The sequence below is a fragment of the Porites lutea genome, chromosome 5, assembly GCF_958299795.1.
Source record: "Porites lutea chromosome 5, jaPorLute2.1, whole genome shotgun sequence".
In the NCBI taxonomy this organism is placed as follows: Eukaryota; Metazoa; Cnidaria; class Anthozoa; order Scleractinia; family Poritidae; genus Porites; species Porites lutea.
This window is the reverse complement of record NC_133205.1, coordinates 40,292,478-40,313,012: the sequence shown is the minus strand read 5'-3', so window position 1 is coordinate 40,313,012 and position 20,535 is coordinate 40,292,478. Positions and strand designations below refer to the sequence as shown.

At 37.9% G+C, this 20,535-nt stretch overlaps 1 protein-coding gene and 3 long non-coding RNA genes across 4 annotated transcripts; 3 read left to right on the top strand and 1 right to left on the bottom strand.

Moving 5' to 3' along the window:
- Nucleotides 1–725: 725 nt before the first annotated feature.
- On the bottom strand, nt 726–2,273 carry LOC140937462 (uncharacterized). Its single transcript, XR_012165468.1, has 3 exons — nt 2,119–2,273; nt 1,662–1,731; nt 726–1,110 (listed from the first exon to the last, which is right to left on the bottom strand). It is a non-coding gene; the product is annotated as an uncharacterized lncRNA (long non-coding RNA).
- Nucleotides 2,274–3,805: 1,532 nt separating this feature from the next.
- Nucleotides 3,806–5,059, top strand: LOC140937586 (uncharacterized). The gene is made up of 3 exons (XR_012165492.1): nt 3,806–3,958; nt 4,386–4,455; nt 4,682–5,059. It is a non-coding gene; the product is annotated as an uncharacterized lncRNA (long non-coding RNA).
- Nucleotides 5,060–8,187: 3,128 nt separating this feature from the next.
- Nucleotides 8,188–10,145, top strand: LOC140937594 (uncharacterized). The gene is made up of 3 exons (XR_012165501.1): nt 8,188–8,327; nt 9,076–9,145; nt 9,735–10,145. It is a non-coding gene; the product is annotated as an uncharacterized lncRNA (long non-coding RNA).
- A 2,468-nt stretch (nt 10,146–12,613) lies between these two features.
- Nucleotides 12,614–13,510, top strand: LOC140938376 (5-hydroxytryptamine receptor 6-like). The gene has a single exon (XM_073387862.1). It carries the CDS (start codon nt 12,614–12,616, stop codon nt 13,508–13,510), a length of 897 nt encoding a protein of 298 aa, XP_073243963.1.
- The last annotated feature ends 7,025 nt before the right edge of the window (nt 13,511–20,535 follow it).

Below are 20,535 nucleotides of genomic sequence, written 5' to 3'. Positions count from 1 at the left end.
TTAGCCTGTTCCAGGCGTTTAGATAGTGGGGAGCAAGTTAAATCGTACGCGGCCAGCGCAAAAAGAAACACGAGAGGAAAAAACGAGGGGAGACTGGGGTGGGAGCGAGATTACGCGGGAGGGTTCCCTCCCCATATTTTCTGGCCCTATTTTTTCCTTCGTCAATTTTTCGCCGGCGCCCTAATTTTTTGCCCGCTCCCCACCATTTCGCACGTATGGAACAGGCTCGCCAATATTCTGGAATCGAAGAAGGGGCATAAGTCTGATGATTTCTATCGATTTTAAAACTTTCATTTTTTAGCAAAAAAAAAAATTATGGGTCGGTTATTAAAACAAAATCTAACTTAGGACGCGGTTTAGCAAATCTGGACCTTTAGATATCTTCCTTAGTGGGTTATTATAAGAAAACAAATGTTTCTTTAATCTACGCCTTATGCATTCGTGAAGCTGTTCACGATATGATATATCTGGTGTTTATCAAAGTGTTGAACAAACTGAAAAAGGCTACGCGTTTTTGTTAAACAATGGATAAAAACCCGTTTAACTAACTTGCCCATTAAATGTATTAATTGGATTCCAGCGGTTAGTTATGAATACTGAGTCTTTGTTTTTGTTGTAGTTGTTGATCGAAGAGAAACTATAAACGCCGTTCAAGTACAGAGGGCAAAAAATTGTCGTGGCAAACCTTGATATAGATACGCCGAAAGATATAAAAACCAGCTAGCGATGATTTCAACAGCTTTATTTTATTCCTAGTATAAGAAGAGTACCTTAATCTACAACAATACTGCATCTGAACTGTAGCTCAAAAATGAATATAGTTTTCTTTTCAGTTGAACTTTCAACGTATTGGGAAAAAATCATTGCTTACGGTTTACATGTTTATAATATAATGAGAGCGGCGATCTTTATTCGAAATATTAAATAGTGCTTTTAAAATAACTTCTTCACATCAATACTGCAAGAGTGCTAGATGCTGCACTCCTTAGCAACAACAACCTTGTGTGCTCATTTTTCCTGATGTAGCAGTTTGTTTAAAATTAACATTTTCATTCAGATAGAAGGCTGCAGGAAGAACCTGGATCTTGGAATCCCTACACAACAGCTGGCCTGAAAATGTCAAATGATAAAAATTAAATAAAATAAGAGAGCAAAAATAGGCTAGGTATAACATTTCTATATGTCATAGTAGGCTTTAGTCTCAAATTAGACTGTTCGCAGTCACCTATTTTTTCGTAAGTTCATAGAGATCGACCGCTGCATTACTGGCGGTCATCTTGGATTTGGGTCAAATCTAGACGCCACCTACGCTCGCCGCTTGGTACAAATGAAAAAGCGCTTGATCCTGACTTTCTTACGAAAAAATAGGGGACTGTGGACAGTCCAGTTTCAAATTATAATTATTACTTGGCTCCATGGCTGTGGGCAAGAGAAAATAATCTATTTTCCCTTGCTCTTGGGGTATAAGAAAAAAGAAATTTCCTTGAGATTTCAGGGGTTAGCAGTTCATTTCTTTTGTTTTACTTCATTTAACTCAGAGCGCATTGTTTTGAGTTATTTTTGTGAACAACTATATAGTTTTTGAAGCTTTGAATATATGAAAATTATATATGAGAACTGCGGGGTGAAAAATTTATTCATATAATATAGCCTAGCTTTACCTTCAAGGTAATCATCCTTTCCCAAACCAGTATTTATCTGACGTCTGAGTTCTTCGCTTTGCACAATTTTCTGAAAACATTATGATCGTAAATACGTTATTTATTATGATTAATGATTAATATTTTTTGTTTTCCATAACTGTTTTCTTGAAATAAGGAAGCCACGGTAGGCTTTGGTAATTTTTTTTTTTTTAATAAAGCCAGAAATAACAAAACCCCTATCCCCTCCCCCCCCCCCCCCCAAGTTTTTATACCTTCTTTTTCTACACAATCAACGCAAAGCCACGTTACAAGTCCAATTTTATATCTCTCGTTCAAGAAAGATTTTATCCTGCCAAGAATGTGCAAGAAATCTGATTCAAAGTTTGTTGTGATAGACACTTATCGTTTGAAATATAAATTCTATGGTCATTTAGAGGAATATTGTAACATCTTTACAACCTAATGAGATATTTACCTTTCCTGATGCAGGCATGTTGCTGAATTTTGAGGTAAAGCTTAACTTGTGAAGGTTTCGAGTTCAAAAACACACTGTTGACAGCACTATGCCTTTAGGCCTTTTATAGCCCTTGATGTTGTGTTGAACTGAAGTCAGGCGATGATCACGCGAGATGCACATTGAGTAGACTATGCCAATATCCCTTCTATATAATAGTATTTTACCTATAGAACTTAACAACCTATTTCGGCTCTGTACTGATAAGCTGGGTTAATTGTTAATCTTGTCATATCCTGCCCCATCTGACCTTCTTTACATGTAAGTCAAATCACTCGAGGAAAGCTAAACAAAGGATTGAAACATACACGAGGCCATAAGAAAAATGTTTCTTTAGACTAGCTTTTTTCTTGTATTTTTATTAGGTGAATCAACGTTATCCCGTTATCTATTTAAGAATTCTAAGGAAAATAACACAGGGCAGGAACACTGGAAAAACACTATTGTTATTATTGGCGCACACTATTGTTATTATGGCATGGAAATTCTAAGTAGACAAGACGAGCTTTTGTGATGATTATTATCATCACCGCTTTCGATTCAAGCCCCGGGGGAGGGGGGAGGGGTAATCCCTTATATAAGTTATATAGGTATGTGCCACCCCAACTGGTAGGGTGTTTGCTCCGTTTTGGTCTGAACACTGCCATTCACTTTTAGCTTTACCCATTTTAGCAGGAATCGGATATGGTTTTTGAGGGAACTATGGGAGTGTATGAACGTATTTTCATTTCAATTCCAAATGGGTGTAGAAAGAACGAGAAATATGCGAATTCGAAATGGATTTGAAGAGTTTTTTTTGTTTGCCCTCTAATCTAAGTAATTATAACATAATTTCTGCTTAAAGGCCCAGTCTGAAATCGGGTAAGGATTTTAGAGGTCTGTTCTGAAAACAGCTGTGGAAAATTACATTATTTTGTTGGTCTGAAATAGGGTCAAGATTTGGAGAACCGAGCGGCACACGCCCCACCAAGAATTTCCAGGAGTACCCCCTCCCCCAGGGTTCGAACAAGGAAATCACAAAAAATAATAAATAGCCAAAATAATAAGTATTTAAGTTTAGCCATTTTAATTTTAAATAGACATCTGTCAATCATAAACGCCAACTAAATCAGTCGGAGATGTTTGTATTTTTAGTATCAAGGATTGCTATTTATTTTGTGTATCACGTGACGATAAGGTTAATTATGTTGATTGCCTTATTCATACAAAGTATAGCTTGAATGCCCTGTGTATTAGCTTATAAAGTTTTTCTGAGGAAGAAAAAATAAGTTGACCTTGCAGTCGTTCAAACACATATTATAATATATAATATGTAGCTGACGAGCCATCAATCCTACGTCTTCATTTGAGAGCTTTTCACTCTTCTTGTTTTAAACAATAACCATAAAAATGGATTTGTAAAAATAACTTAATATGCATTTTAAAGCAACTCTTGTGACTTGTACTTAACTAAATTTTTTTGCAATGTACTAGATAAGTGTGATTTGACTTAAGAAAGTCAGAAGATGCATGCGGCCATATGAGAAGATAAACGATAAACCCACCTTTGTGTAACAACATCACCGATCAGTTTGTTGAGTTCTATGTACAACACTACATCTGTTTACTTAAAGAACTTAAAGAACTTAAAGAACACCTCGCGTGATTTTGGCCTGACCACATTTCGACGCATTATGACGAACTATAAAAGGCCTGTCGATGAAGTCCATCAGCAGTGTGATTTTGAACTCACAAGCTTTCTAGACTTGAGTGAAGCCTCACCTGAAAACTCTCAACAAATAAAATGTCTGCATCTGGAAAGGTAAATATCTCACTAGCTTGTATAAACGTTATTACAATCCTCCGAGATATCATATTTTTACTTTTTGACGGAGGGGATATGGTGCAAAATTGTCGATCATAGGAAACTTTGAATCAGATTTTACAGCCTTGGCAGAATAAGATCTTTCTTGAACTAAATGATATGTCGATGGATTTATGATTGTGCTTCACAGATTGTGAGTGATAAAATCATATTTTAAAATATAAAAGGTCGATTGTCTTGATGCTTTTCCGTTTTTATTTGTGTTGGGTAGGGGCGGGGGGGAGGGGGGACTATGTGACGTTGTTTAAAAGTACTTTCAAAGTTTAACACTGTTTTGTTTTAAGCGAACAGACCTGTAGAAGAAGATTAACAATAAACAACAACAACAACATCAATACTAACCAATTTATAAAACGTTTTTCAGAAAATTGTGCAAAGCGAAGAGCTCAGACGTGAGATAGATGGCTCTCTGCGAAGAGATGATGACCACGAAGGTAAAGGCTAAATATTCTTTTGGATTTTGTTTACAGAAACAACACACCAGAATGAGCTCCGATGCTGAAAGGAAGAAAACCCAAAAAAATGTAGCAACCCCTGAAATCTCTTTTTTCTTATGGAGCCAAGTACCAACTGAAAATAACCTTGCAACTGTGAAACTTAGAGCATTTTCGCTTCTTATTTTATTTTATTTCAACCCATTTTCATTATTTAACCTTGCAGCTAAGCTCCTGTGCAGGGATTTCAAGATCCAGGTGCTTCCTGCAGCCTTCTATCTGAATGAAAATGTTAATTTCAAACAGTCCGCGGCTTCAGGAAAAATGAGCACTCAAGGTTGTTGTTGCTGAGGAGTGTAGCATCTGTAACTATTGCAGCGTTGATCTAAAAGAATGATTAAATACTATTCAATATGTTCATTAAATATTGCCTATTTTGTTAAATTATTGAAATATAAACTGTAAGCTGTGATTTAAGCCCTGAACATTGAAAGTTTTAAAAAAAACTTTATTTGTTTTTGAGTCACAGTTCAGATGCAGTATTGTTGTAAATTAAGGTACTCTTATACTAATAATAAAAGCTCTTGAAATCGTCACAAGCTGATATTATGTATCTTATGTGTATAAACAATTGGGTGATTTAATCAAGGTTTGCCACAACAATTTTTGGTATCTTCTGTACTTTAACGGCGTTGGCAATTTGGTACATTAATGGATAGAGCTCATTGAGCTGAGAAATAAAAGCTAAATCAACTTTCAACCGGAATGTGACCGTTATGCCGTAAATCCTCTATTAAGCCCCCCCCCCGGAACTAAGCACCCAACCTATAATAAGCCCCCCTTTTCAGGGAAAGAAAGTTTATAAGCCCCTACTCCCCTCCAAGTATTATTCTTCACTAATCAGAGACTGTATTAATCAATCACGACTGTAAAACTTCACGTGGACTGATCTGGGATGCTTTATATACCAACTGGAAGTTCGGATTTGATTCTGATCCTCGGCTGCATACCCTCCAACCTTCTTGTTCTTGAGCTCCTCTACTTTGTATTTTAGTTCTTCATGGAGAACTGATACCATCGTGTTTTCTAAATTAGATAATTCCCCCTCTCAAATAATCTCCCCCCTCCCCTCCCTCAAATGGGCTTGAAATAAATAGGCCACCCGGACGGCTTCATTAAGGTCTTTGCGGAATACTGCTTTCTGTTCTAACATCTGTTGATGACACGCATCATGACCTATGGTTATACATGAATGTCTATAATATGTTTAAAGTGGTAATGAATAACTTTTACGGTGAACAGCTTTTTGAAGCAAGTTTTTTCTATTTATTTCGTTTACTCTATATTCCTTATATCTACCTAAAATAGATAGCTTTATCAGGTCAGTTTCATCCATAAGAATTTGCTTTAACACTTTTCATTTGCTCAATATAACCTTATGAATCTGACCTCTGCAGCGTTCCCTGAACGTGACTTTATTTTTCTATTGAATTTCGAAACATTCCAACCAGAAAACTGACAGTAGGAGAGAAGAGTTTGTAGTTATGCCTTTAACCCCTAAAGTGACAGAGGATGTATTTACTGTGGCTCGGTCACGCGCTATTTGCTAACTTTATTAAAAAGCTAAAACGTTCTTCGCCTCAATGGAATTTTTGAAAAAAATGGTATACTTTTTTTATTTAAGCCGGAGTATATTTAGGCATTAAAACTGTATCCTGTCGTCTAGTTCAACGTATGGCAAAGATGGACAAGGATTGAAACTTGAAAAGGTAGGGCCAACTTTTTGATACTATGCCTACAAGAATGCCCCAAAAAATTATTTGCCGAAAGGTTTAGTGCTCTCTGATGAAATTTGAATGAAGGTCATGAAAATGAAGGCAATGGTTACTATGGAATGAGATGATAAAAGAAAGTTTCTTCTTCAAAATAAAAAATATATATGGAGAAAATATATAAATGTTAAAGGGTTAAGATTTGTCCGGCCGGCCAAGAGTGCAAACAGGTAGCCTGCGTGGCTGACACAGAGAGCTAACACAGACACAGCGTTCAGTTTCCAACATACTCCAGTGGTGCTCTTAGTTTTGACCGAATTAACTTTTTTCAAAATGGCCCTCTTTTTTTCACTTTCTCGGAAAGCCTTTTTTATGTGTTAATGTTTTCATGAGCCAATAAAACCTTCATTTTTTGACGCCTGTCAAATGACTGTCAAATCGTGTGTCCTGCAACGTGTCCTCAGCAGTTGTTTCCGGACCTTTCCGGTCCCCTAAACGGGAAGTCATAGAGTAAACATCTTATTAGCCTTATTTTCTTGGTCCGTACTGCAAATTACTGATCCTCGTTTCTTTTGTTGTTGCTTTGTTTTGTTTCGTTGTTGTTTTTTTTGACGACCTGCGCGCTTCGTGCTTGGGTTATAAATCGAAAAAAAATTTTCAGTAACTGCACTGCGCATCACTTGCTGCGCATAGCATTGGCACATAAAATGTGGCGGTAGTTTTGTCCAGTCGCTTAAAGAGAGGCAGCAAAGGTCTTTTTTGTACTCCATTTGGTTAATAGCGATTATCACTATAACTCCTCTCGGCTGAGAACGTGCCGATCTTGAAAATCGTCCCGGTCCCTTTACATAAAATGATCATTTGAAGCCAAAATTGTCACGTGTGTTGTCTTTTTGCCATGAACCGAGAACGGCGACCCCAATTTTTTTTTATTGGTGTTTTTCCTCATTATGGCTGCAAGAAAAATACAGTTTCAGAAGAAAAAAGAAATGAATAGTAGAAACTGTATTATTTAGATATGAATGACACTGAACTCTGCATTTGGTGACAGAGGAGTATGAGATGATGTCACAACTGTCCATTATTCTTACATTTATGGTAGATCGGATAATTTGATGTTACTTTACTAAAAAATTATGGCCCCGGCAAAAAAGATTCATAGTTTTTGATGATATGAATTTTTGACAGTTTTTTAAGTTTCGAACGTTTTGCGGGCAACTAGGGGAATTAGAATTACGGGCCTAAATCTTTTTATTGCAATTTTTAAATGTCCTTATGGCTGTCAATTGGAACACTATGGGTTCTGAAAAAAATCTGGATAATACTCCTTTTCAAGGGAATTACCTGAGAGGAAGACAAATAGTTGTCCGGCTGTTATGTTCTAACAAGTTCTGGCTAACACAATCTCCATCCTCCTATCCTACGCCTTGAAAAACATCTGCAGATTTCAGGAAGTTCTTGCTTTATACTGCATGACCAGAAAAATTTGCTTTTCACAAACAATGTTAATGCTTTTTATGAGATTAAAAGCAAGTCAGGAGAAAAGTTTGTCTTGTGATATTTATCAAAAAAGTGATAAATATAGCCATCAGAGCAACATATTACGTCTTTTGTTGTAGAAATAGGAATTGGGATAGCTCAGACTTAATACAATTTTGATTTGATTTGATAATTTCTTTTCTTCTTCTTTTTATTTTATTTTATTTTTTTTGAATAATTCAATCTTAAGCAGCATTTATAAATTGCCTATACTTAGCGAGATTTACAATTGTACATTAAACACAAATAAAGTTTCCATTGTAGTGTCCTTCGCGTGATTTGACTTTAAGAAAGACATGATTAACAATTAACCCACTTTTGTGAAACAACATCAGAGACGAAATCCGTTGTCAATACTAGCTACATACAGAAGGGATATTGACATAATCCGTTCATGTGCACTTCGTGTGATCACCGCCTCGCTCCAGTTCAACACAACATCAAGGACTATAAAAGAGCTATAGACGACGTGCTCTACACAGTGTAATTTTGGACTCACAAACCTTTACAAGTGAAGCTTTACCTGCAAAAACTCTCCGCAAAATGCCTGCATCAGGAAAGGTAAATATTTCATTAGGTTGTTATTTTTTTAAATGCGGTCACCCGTTAATACGGCTAACGGCCACATTTTAAAATCTCAAACGGCAGAATCTTTTATAATTTCACCCCGTTAATACGGCCACTCGTTCGAAATTTAGAAAATTAAATTGCTTGGGCCTATCTTCAGTCTCTTGCTTCAGTGTATCTTGTAATGTTTTTTCAGTAGACTACAGTACACCTAAAACGCATTTGTGACGGTTTAATAGTCATGTACGGAAGGAATGTTTCAACTAGTTTTCACAATTACTGTACTCGATATGATGGGCTCCTGGCGATATCTAAAGCATTCCGGCCGTTTATTAAAGAGAACAGTTATTCAAGAAGTGCGAAGGCGATGCAATGTTTTATTACACTGTTCCGGTAATAGCCACCCTGTTAATACGGCTTATTTGTTTTTTTGACCCATTGGTGACCCTATTACCTGAACGGGGTCTCACTGTATCATATAGTTGGATGGCCTAAAATGTGTTCGAAGAACATAATTCAATCTGAGTCATTTCCCATGTTTTTATCATTATTATATTTATTTTCATTCTTTTATTCTTTTATTATATTTTTTATTCCGGCTTACCCCCAAAAAAGTTGCTATTGGTTCTTTCAACAGCTTCTGCAATTGTTCAAAAGTGTATACAAACTGTAACGCAGATTATTTTAACAAAAAACAAAGATTTAAAGTATTTGTTATTCAATAAATACATATATTTTTCAGAAAATTGTCCAAAGCGAAGGGCCTACACGTCCCATAAATGCCGCTCCAAGAAACGATGATTACAATGAAGGTAAAGATGGTCTTTTCTCTTCTGGAATTTTTTCAAGTAAACAAATCAACGCAGTGAGTTTTTAGGCGCAACGCGGAATGAAACAAAAGAGACGAAATGTTAATCCATCAGTGCGATTTCCAGTTTTCCTTTTTGATGCCGTATATATCGATAGCTCTAAAACCAAAATAAATAATTAATTCCAATAATTTGTAGACGGGACTATTATATATCTAGCCGATTCTTTGGAAATCACGAACCTAGAGAAAATTTGCAGCCACTTGAGTCGAAAAAGAGCCAAAAGGCGGTTTCTTTTTTTCGTTTCGTTTTCCTGGTTTTGTTTTTTGTTTTGTTTTGCTTTGTTTTTTGTTTTTTTCGCTCAAAGAGCGATAAGGAGGAGAAGAAAAAAAAGCAATGGTCACAGTCTTAGATTCTATATTACTTTGGAGATATTATTTTGGCTGAAAAAGAAATTGTCTGAGGGAAGAGGTCTATTTAGAGGTAACGTTTTCAAATATTCGGCTAGATATAGAAATGTGAAACTGATATAGAATCATTTTTCCTCTTTTTTCATCCTTGTATCATTAGTATTATTATTTTATCTTTTCAGGCCAGCTTCTGTGTAGAGATTTTAAGATCCAGGTGCTTCCTGCAGCCTTCTATCTGAATGAAAATGTCAATTTTAAGCAAAATGCTACAGGAAAAATGAGCCGAGAAGGTTGTTGTTGCTGAAGAATGCGGCACCTTAATCACTGTTCCACCCATGCAGGATATAAAAAACTGACTAATTGCTGTTTTATACTTCTTTTGAATTGAATATCGCTGTTGCTGTTTTCTAAACGATATGTAAGCTGCAAACTATTACTTGGAAACCCTAATTGAATTGAAAGTTAAAAAAATATATTTATTTATTTTATGGGCCACAGCTCCGATGTATCTACTTAAATAAAGGACACTATATTGTGATGAAATTTGTAGATTTAACCTGAGAATAATTAAAACTCTTATTAGATCACCACAAGCTGATTTTGGTTGCTTCATTGGAAATAATTCATGGGTTATTTTACCAAGTTTGCTAGGGCAATTCTGCTGCAGCTTCAGTTTTGACATCGTCCGAGTGCAGCAGTTTTTATTCACAAGGAAAATAACAAAATGAATGAAATAGTCCTAGTCAGGGTAAGGCTGGGTAATTTCGTTTCTGGAGAAAACAACGTATATCATTAAAGTTTGCAGCCGAAAATACTGCTGTGGCATCCTCCTGCTGATCCTTGAAAAGGGGGCCTAAAGCCTGCTTTCCATATGATCGCTACCATTGCTGTGATCGCTGACAAAAATGGTTCAGCGATCGCATCAATTTTTGGTTTCCATATGATAGCTGCGATCGCTGAATAAAGACCGAGGGGACCTGGGTCTAACAACATACCGTAAAATTTCGAAAATAAGCCCCGGGGCAAAGGCCCTTTTTGAGGGGCTTATTTTTGGAGGGACTTATATTCGGAGGGGTTTATCTACGGAGGGAAATTTGCGTTTCAAAATCGATTGGGCTAACCTTATAGTTGGAAGTAAATTCACCGTTTTTGCTTTGTTTTTCTTTCTATTTGAGGGCAATTTCCAAGAACAAGCTCTCCCGGGGGGCTTATAGTTGGAGGGGCGATTTAACGTTGGGTTTTTTGCGTTACGAGCTTGGGGGGCTTATATGGAGGGGCTTATTTTCTGAATTTTACGGTAGTTCGCGCAATTCCCCAAATTCAGCATAGCGGCTGTGAATCGTCGACTCCTACTTGAGGCCCCGGGCTTGAGGCACTTTAAATGGTGTCATGATTTCGCGCAGGAATCTGCAGAGAATTCCTTGGCATTGCAATTTCTAAACGCTTCAAAAATTCAAAATTATCCAGGACGCATAACTACAGGGCATAACTTTCCTTATAGAAAGGGTCGACGTAGTGAGTGTTACTTTCACTGTGCGGTTAAAAATGTTTAAAAATGATTGTAAATAACCCAGACTGATAAATATTGTGGTATGCCACAACAGGCCTTTTGTGACTTTAAACATGCAATGGTTATCTATTGTAATCTCCCTTTCCATTCCTGATTAGATCAGTACAGGGTGAGGAGGCTAACCCTTTTACGTTATCACGGTGCTTAAAAAAATCTTTTTGGACGGAGTCTCCCCGAATGGGCAATTATAGGGAGTACCCCCCGGGTAAAAACTGGCCCGTTTGAGATCCATTTTGATCGCGGAAACGGTTCTTATCGCGTCTGAAGGTTGACATGGAGACAAAGAGTTACGTGACAAAAACATTAAAGAAAAGCAACAAGGCCGCCATATTAGAAGGAGGTGAATGACCTATTGCAGATAAGCTATCTTAAGCACGTCTTATTACATTCTAATATCAACTACCTACAATTTCCTCAGTGCATTCCATCAACCTGCAAAAACAAGCCAATTATAGCGCGCATTCAAATCCCGGTACACAGTAGATGGGTTTAACCAGAGGTTTAAGCTAATTCCACTAAATGGACTGAATGTTATGTTGAGAGCCTCGTGATCGATGAGATGCTTTGCCTCCAATATCTTCTTGGACTGCAATCAGTGGTAATCTATAATCAAATATTGAAATATAAGGTATACTTGGGTTTGGAGTTGGTTCTAAAGAGTTGAACTGTTTGGTCCCACAGGGAAAATAAGATTAGAGTCGCTGAAATTGGTATTCGCTACGGGGGTTGAGTCTGTAACGAAAGGACAATGGGATGTGAAAAAGTTACATGTTCCTGTTACAGCTGCGATTATACGTTTTAACCATAATCTGTTTTACACTGCCTAGTATACAGAAACCTTTCAGGACAAAGTCCACATTTTGTAAGTTTAAATATACCATTCTTAGTAAAGGGTACAAAGAAAGTCAGTTTTACAAGCTTTATACAATGATTGTTGCGAATGAGTCATACACTGATCACTTGTACTTGCAAGAATCGACTTGGTTTCTCTTTACTTCCGTTTTCTTTGATACCATAGTATCTTAATTATTAAGAGGTTCAATTGATCAAAAACACGCTAAAACAAACGAAAGTCAAAACAGTGAAGTCCACTCAGCTTTCGCTTGTTCCCGTTGGCCCCCATGATCTCCAGATCTTTCCAGACCGTGCGGCACATGCGTGAAGCGTGGGGGCGGGAAACATATGTTCGGTGTCAGTCTTATTCGTCCTAGCCTCCCCCGCGAGCGTTTTTAGGGGAGCTCCTATTTCTTCCCTCCCCACAGTGAAACTTCAATTATAAAGCGAAGTACATCACTGTTGGTATCGCGAGTATAAAATTGAATAATATTTCAGCTGATGACAGTCTAAGAGCTTTTGTGTAACGCTTCACTCTTCAAAGCGTCAGAGAAATTTAAATGAAGTGAGCTGAAAAGTGAGTGGGTATTCGGCACTTACTCTTGAACGGTTTCTTGTAGGTTGAAGTCGTAAAATAATCTCTATAAGTGTTCTGACATGGAAGGTTGGCTCGATGTTTCGGGATGGTTACTTTCCGTGTTAGCCGTTCTTGGGAATGGTTTTATAATAGCCTTCATCGCTGCGATACCCCGCCTCCATTTTCCACCCAACTGGTTTGTAATTTCCCTGGCAGTTGCTGATCTGGGCGTCGGAATGGTTGCCTTCCCCGGCGGTCATGTTTGCGTCAGCTATAATAGGATCTGTAACCAGAACATATACATGGCAGCGTATTGGTTTCTGGTTCACTCTTCAGTTGCAAATCTCTGCATCTTAACGTGGGATCGTTGCGCAGCAATTCTTCATCCTCTTAGATACAACACTTTCATCATCTTGAGACGCCCTGGAAGGGTCATCTTGTTGGCATGGCTGATTCCATTGTTGATATCGCTCTACCTGGTTTTGGGAATGTTCGCTGCAAACTCAGACACTGTTTTAAAAGTGCTGCGTCTAACTGGTGTCTCAGGTTTTGACATACTGTGCTCCACTCTGTTTGTCTATGCTGTTGTCCGTATTTTGGCCGTAATTCGCGTGCAGTCACTTCAGAATTCTGCTATGGAGTCTCTCAGAAAGGAACTGCAAACTTCACTCAAGCGGGCTTCACTGAAGACAGCAGCTTCCAGACATCCTGGTAGACGCAAACATAGCTCAGCACCATTCATAATTGCTATAGTGGTGTTTTTCTTGGCATGTCATCTAGTAAAAAACTATCTGATCCTGAGAATCATGTTTGTCTCAGACAGGGTGTCTGATAATGCTGCACAGGGAGTTACCGTTCTCTTGGTAGCCAATTCGGCGGCAAATCCGTTGGTTTACGCGTTTTTGAAAAGAGACATGAAAAGAGAACTGAAGCGGCTTATCTATAGGGCAATGAGGAGAGGTAGTATTAAAACATAACTGTGAGCAACCGTGGTACCAGGTTAACTGCTAACCATTTTTTGTCGTGCACAAAGTGCAGTTAAACGTCTCCACAATTAATAAAACGGCTACCTCGGGGACAGAAGAAAGTGCAGCCATTATAGAGAGGTGTCCGTTGTAGAGAGGTTTAAGCAAAAGTCAGTCAGGTATGAAATGTCTGCCAAAAAAAAATTGGCCGTTGCAGAGAGGTTATTGCAGCCATTTGAGAGGTGGCCACATATCACCAACTTTTCTTTCTTTTCTAAAAAGTCCTCGTCACTACATAGCATTATGGGAGCCCTCTCAATCGCTTTTTTCTTTAAATAAAGACTGAAAGTTCACAATTACTGTACGCGATATGCAAAACATTCCGGCTGTTTATTAAGAGGACAGTTATTCAAGAAGTGCGAAGGCGATGCGATGTATTTTTCACTACCCTGTCCCGGTAATAACAGCCAACTTTTTTTACCCATTGGTGACCCTATTAACGGGGTTTCACTGTATCATATGGTTGGACCTAAACTTTGCACGAAGGACATAATTCAATCTGAATCATTTTCCATATTTTTGATATTATTACATTATATTATTTTCAGTCTTTTTTTATCTCGGATCGTCAATTCTTGCTTACCCCAAAAAAGTTCCTATTGGTTCTTTAAACAGCTTCCGCATTTGTTCAAAGATTTAAAGAATTTGTTAAATAAATATATTTTTCAGAAAATTGTGCAATGCGAAGAGCCTACACGTCCCATAAATGGCGCTCCAAGAAAAGATGATGACAATGAAGGTAAAGACGATCTTTTCTCTACTGGAATTTTTTCAAGTAAACAAATAAACGCAGTGAGTTTTGAGGCATAATGCGGAATGAAGCAAAACCGGAAATGAAATATGTTAATCCATCAGTGCGATTTCCAGTTTTCCTTTTAAATGATATATATCGATGTTTAAAGCCAATTGAAAATAAATTTCTATAATTTGTAGACGGGAAAATTGCGAACTTAGCGAAATTTGCAGCCACTTGAGTCGAAAAAGGGCCAAAGGCAGTTTCTTTTTTCGTTTCGTTTTCCTGGTTTTGTTTTTTGTTTTGTTTTTTGTCTTGCTTTGTTTTCTTTTTTTTTTTTCGCTCAAAGAGCGATATGGAGGAGAAGAGAAAAAAGCAATGGTCATACTCTTACTAGTTTCTATATTGCTTTGGAGATATTATTTTGGCCGAAGAATAAACTGTCTGAGGGAAGGGGTCTATTTGGAGGTAACGTTTTCAAAAATCCGGCTAGAAATAGAAATGTGAAAACTGAATCATTTTTCCGCTTTTTTTATCCTTGTATTATTATTATTATTATTATTATTATTATTACTTTATCTTTTCAGGTCAGCTTCTGTGTAGGGATTTTAAGATCCAGGTGCTTCCTGCAGCCTTCTATCTGAATAAAAATGTTAATTTCAAACAATCTGCTACGTCAGGAAAAACGAGCACACAAGGCTGTTGTTGCTGAAGAATGCGGCATCTATCACTGTTGCACCTGTGCAGGATATAAAGAACTGACTAATTGCTGTTTTATACTTCTTATTAGATCACCACAAGCTGATTTTGATTGCTTCCGTGGAAATAATTCATGGGTTATTTTACCAAAAAAAGGGCAATTCAGTTTTGACATCGTCCGAGTGCAGCAGTTTTTATTCACAAGGAAAATAACAAAAGGAATGAAACAGTCCCAGTCAGGGTAAGGCTGGGCAATTTCGTTTCTGAAGAAAACAAGCGTATATCATTAAAGTTTTCAGCCGAAAATACTGCTGTGGCATCCTCCTGCTGATCCTTGAAAAGGGGGCCTAAATCCTGCTTTCCATATGATCGCTACCATCGCTCGCTGAATGAAGACCGAGGGGACCTAGGTCTAACAACATAGTTCGTGCCATTCCTCAAATTCAGCATAGCGGCTGTGAGTTGTCGACTCCTACCTGAGGCGTGTTTTCTAGTAATTATGGACGACGGGAAAGACAGAGAACTCATTGATTTTCTTGTACTTGTCTCTCATTGATTTTCTTGTACTTGTCTCTCTATTCCTTTGAAAATTTCATGTAAAGACAGTCGTATTTTTGTACTTCTTCCATAAAAAGTGCCATGTCGATTGCTTTCTCAATGTTTGTGTTGGCAGCCATTTTGAAAAGGGTGAGCGTACGCAATGCATCCTGGTACTTTTAATTTGAGGTCGCTGAGACGCGCTGTGATCGCTGGAGAGTGGCTTCCATATGATCGCTACGATCGCCACGATCACTGAGATAGAACTGAAGTCTATCTCAGCGATCGATGTCGCTACAATCGCTGTGATCGCTGCCACCGCTGAAGAGTGGTTTCCATATGATCGCTGCCATCGCTGAACTTTTGTTTCATCGATCGCAGCGATCGTAGTGATCATGAGGAAACCAGGCTTAAATGTTCTCAAAAAGCTTTGAAAGTTTGTTTTGAAAATAAACAAACACATATTCAAACGCAACTGCTCAATTGCTACAATGAACTGAGATCATACCGCTAAAAAAAAATAAAAGATAAAACGACGGAAATCGTCAGACAGACTCACGTGTTGAACTCCAACGTATCCAAATTAAACAAGTGTCAGCTGAAACACGGACTCGGGGTCTGGGCTAGGCTCGATTTCCGCCGCTCTGTCATTTCCCGAACAGCAGCTGGTACTCGAGCCCAGGTCTTGGCCGGGATAATCCGCCTAACAGTCGTTTGCGTTTGTTTTAGCCAAATTGGAGACGCAAGAGGACGAGCAAATCAAAGCAGCGTGTAGGAGGAAGCCTTAATCCCGACCACCGTTCAATTTTGTTGGTTCCCTTTTAGCCCAGGCCAGTGCATGCCCTCAGGCGTCTCTTAAGCTTTTTCCGGTTCTGTAAAAGGAAACGGAAACCACTAGTGCTGGTGCCTGGGCTGAGGTCTGCTTTTGCTGTTGTGATGTTGTTGTTCTTTGTTTGCCTTTTTCATTGTCTTTTATTATCATTATTTCTTTTGTTGTTATTGTTATTATTATTATTATTATTATTATTGTCTTTATTATCACAATCTTTGCTGGTGTTCTTTTTGTGCATCAGCCGGGCGCAAACTATGCACCTAGAGCGCCAGTCACTCAAGTCAATCATTCTGTTCATACACTAAGCACCTTTCTGAGGATTCATGCAGATCCCAGCACAGGGGCGGATCCAAGATTTTTTTTAGGAGGGGGTGCACTCGTCTCTTGCTCTACTTCAACACCAATAAACCACATATTTTTTTTTGGCAGAATACTACTTGTATTAGAAAACCGCAGGTCATATCAGAGGGGGGGGGGGGGGGGGGGTGTGCACCCCCTGCACCCTCCCCCTAGTTCCGCCCCTACAGCATGCAGATCTTTTGAATCTCTGTCATAGTAGCTCTCTCTGATACTTTCTTGATGTTTTCTACCATACCCTTCTTCACTTTACCGTGCAAGCGCACCAACAACCACAGGGATCACTACGGTTTTGATATGCCACATTCTCTGTATTTCTAGTTCTAGGTCTTTGTACTTGCATTTTTTTTCAGTTATTATTATTATTATTACTATTATCATTATTATCATTATTATTATTATTGTTATTATAATTATTATTATTATTATTATTATTATTATTATTATTGTTATTATTATTATTATTATTATTATTATTATTATTATTATTATTATTACAGTGAAATCTCTATTAAGCGGACACCCTCTATAAAGCGGACACTAAGCCGGGTCCCGAAATCAACGTCTTATATTTTGCCTTTGTAACGAACCCCTGTTCAGCGGACACCTCTATGAGCGGACGTTGACACTAAAATAAGGTGTATTTGGCTAATTTCTATCGTTAAAAACCTCTATTAAGCGGACACCAGACTGAATTGACAATAGTAGTTTTGGATTACGTACTTGAAATACGTACTGAAGTCAGTTAATGTTTTTGCATTTATAAACAAATTAAAGTTGGTAATGAAAGGTAATGAACTTGAACTCTGAATATCGACTGGATAGCTTGTTTAACAGCATGCAACTTTATCACAGTAAAGGGTAACCGTTGAATGTAGATCGTTAACAAACATGGCGCAATTTTTACAACCTCTATTAAGCGGACACTCTCTATTAAGCGGACACTTGGGAAGGTCCCGAAGGTGTCCGCTTTCACTGTATTATCATTATCATTATTATTATTATTATTATTATTATTATTATTATTATTACTATTATTATTATTTATTTATTTTCTGGTTTCATTTATTTTATAACCTTAATCTGGGTTTCTGTCCTTTATAGGCAAACCAGCTAAACACCTAATTATTAATTTTGAGCTACTCAAGTTAATAACATTCATCTCAAGTAGTATTACGTAAGAGAGGATACGCTTTCGGTTTTTTATTTCTTTTATTTTCTCTTAACGAAAAGCTCTTCCCTTTAACCAAAAATGGAGGCAGTTATAGAAACTTTGCTTCGACAGCCATTAGTTCAGGGCCGTGCCAACCGTGAATAGCACTTGGTTTGGGAATGCCACGTGAGCAATACTCATGTCAGTAGCATAGGGGGGCTACTGAAACTATACCGAGAAATCTAGTAAATCAGAAAGGGAAATTCTTAAAAATCAATTAAAGAAAATTTCTATATCAATCATTAAAAAAAAGTGACATCAATTTTACTTAATAAAAGAGACTCAAAACAATGGGTATCAATAGAAAATGTACCTGTTTAAAGATGTGAAAAAAACAAACAGAAAGACAGCCAGACAGACCCCGAAACCGACTCCGACCCCGATCCCGTCCCTAGCTCCGTCCCCAACCCCGGCCCCGAGCCCCAAGTCCCGAGTGCCGGCTTCGACCCGGATTAAGTTCGCGTTTTACTAAAGTAAGACGTCTACCTTTCCTTGAGTTTGTCAATATGTCTTCACTCGCCGGTGAATGCCGACTACGTCAGCCTTTTTCCATTCCAGAAAGGTTCCCCAAGGCCAACAATAATGGAAGCTTTAGAATTTTTTCAAAACAATTGATTTTTTTTTCTTCAGATGACGTCTGTTGACAGTAACCTAGAAAAATTAACCGTCAGCTTAGAAACCTAAAACATGAACCCATTGAGAGCACTCATTGAATAACCTTGCTGTAGTTAGCAGATGGCTGATTTCCTAAGTGTCGGCTAAAAGAAGTACAGGTGTACATTCGATAACCCGAAATGGCAAAATGATTTTTCAATGTGAGGCGAACCCAGTCCTAAAGAGCTCTGTAATCCACGAATACATGCTGTGTAAAATTGCATGATACCACCACTACCACAACATTTATTCAGAAATTTAAAGGTACAAATATGTGTTTAGTATTCGTCTTTTTTTGAAATTTTCAGGTAGTACTTGACGACTAACAAGGGTTTCTTATTACTTTTCATTCAATCATTGGATCATTCAGGCATCTAACCTGATATAAATGAGCTGACCGCAGATTCTGGAGCAAAATCTGGAAATGATTTTCTATCAGTTTTCCTCTCGCACTCGTGGACTTCATAACTGCAAAGTCCTTTGAAGAGAGACGTTTCTACAATTAGGTTGTGTAAGTTAATTTCGGTCACGACAGATTCTTTTGGAATAAGTAACTTGAGTTTCAAGTATTATCATGGCGACTCTCTATCTCCAAACACTAATACAGTTTCCTGTCTAAGAGTGTATAACTCTAGAGTAGCATTAGTTAAGACCACTTTAAACGGTGTTTGCATGATTTCGTGCAGGAATCTGCAGAGAATTCCTTTGCATTGCAATTTCTAAACCCTTTAAAAACTCAAAATTACTCAGGACGCATAACTACAGCGCGTAACTTTCCTTATAGAAAGGGTCGACGTCGTTTACTTCACAGCACACTACAGACATCAGATTCATTAGGAAGCAAATAAAGACTAAATAAAGGCAAACTCTTATGGATCAAACTGACGTGATAAAACTACTCATTTTATGTCATAAGACATTTGCAGACAACGGCAAAAGGAGAACTAGTTGGGTACAAATAGCAGCTTACCGTAAGCCTAATTCATTTATGCCTCTTTACATGCGCTTTGATCATGACGCGTAATTTATAGCAGGCTTCGGCTGCTTAAAAGTTGGACAGCATTGTCGAAATCCATCCATCGGATGAATCGCTATCAAGAGGATAAGTTAATATCGATACCCAACAGCAATATCCACTAAACAGTAGTTTATCCCTCAAGATCACTTGGATAACACTATCCACCTTCTTAACTTCTAGCTGGGGCTAGATGTTGAATTGGTAAGCGATGTTTCGCTAATGGTGCAAGCCAATATTTAGCCTGTTCCAGGCGTTTAGATAGTGGGGAGCAAGTTAAATCGTACGCGGCCAGCGCAAAAAGAAACACGATAGGAAAAAACGAGGGGAGACTAGGGCGGTCGCGAGATTACGCGGGAGGGTTCCCTCCCCATGTTTTCTGGCCCTATTTTTTCCTTCGTCAATTTTTGGCCGGCGCCCTAATTTTTTGCCCGCTCCCCACCATTTCGAACGCATGGAACAGGCTAGCCAATATTCTGGAATCGAAGAAGGGGCATAAGTCTGATGATTTCTATCGATTTTAAAACTTTCATTTTTTAGCAAAAAAAAAATTATGGGTCGGTTATTAAAACAAAATCTAACTTAGGACGCGGTTTAGCAAATCTGAAGAAAGAAAAGAAAACAAATGTTTCTTTAATCTACGCCTTATGCATTCATGAAGCTGTTCACGATATGATATATCTGGTGTTTATGAAAGTGTTGAACAAACTGAAAAAGGCTACGCGTTTTTGTTAAACAATGGATAAAAACCCGTTTAACTAACTTGCCCATTAAATGTATTAATTGGATTCCAGCGGTTAGTTATGAATACTGAGTTTTTGTTTTTGTTGTAGTTGTTGATCGAAGAGAAACTATAAACGCCGTTCAAGTACAGAGGGCAAAAAATTGTCGTGGCAAACCTTGATATAGATACGCCGAAAGATATAAAAACCAGCTA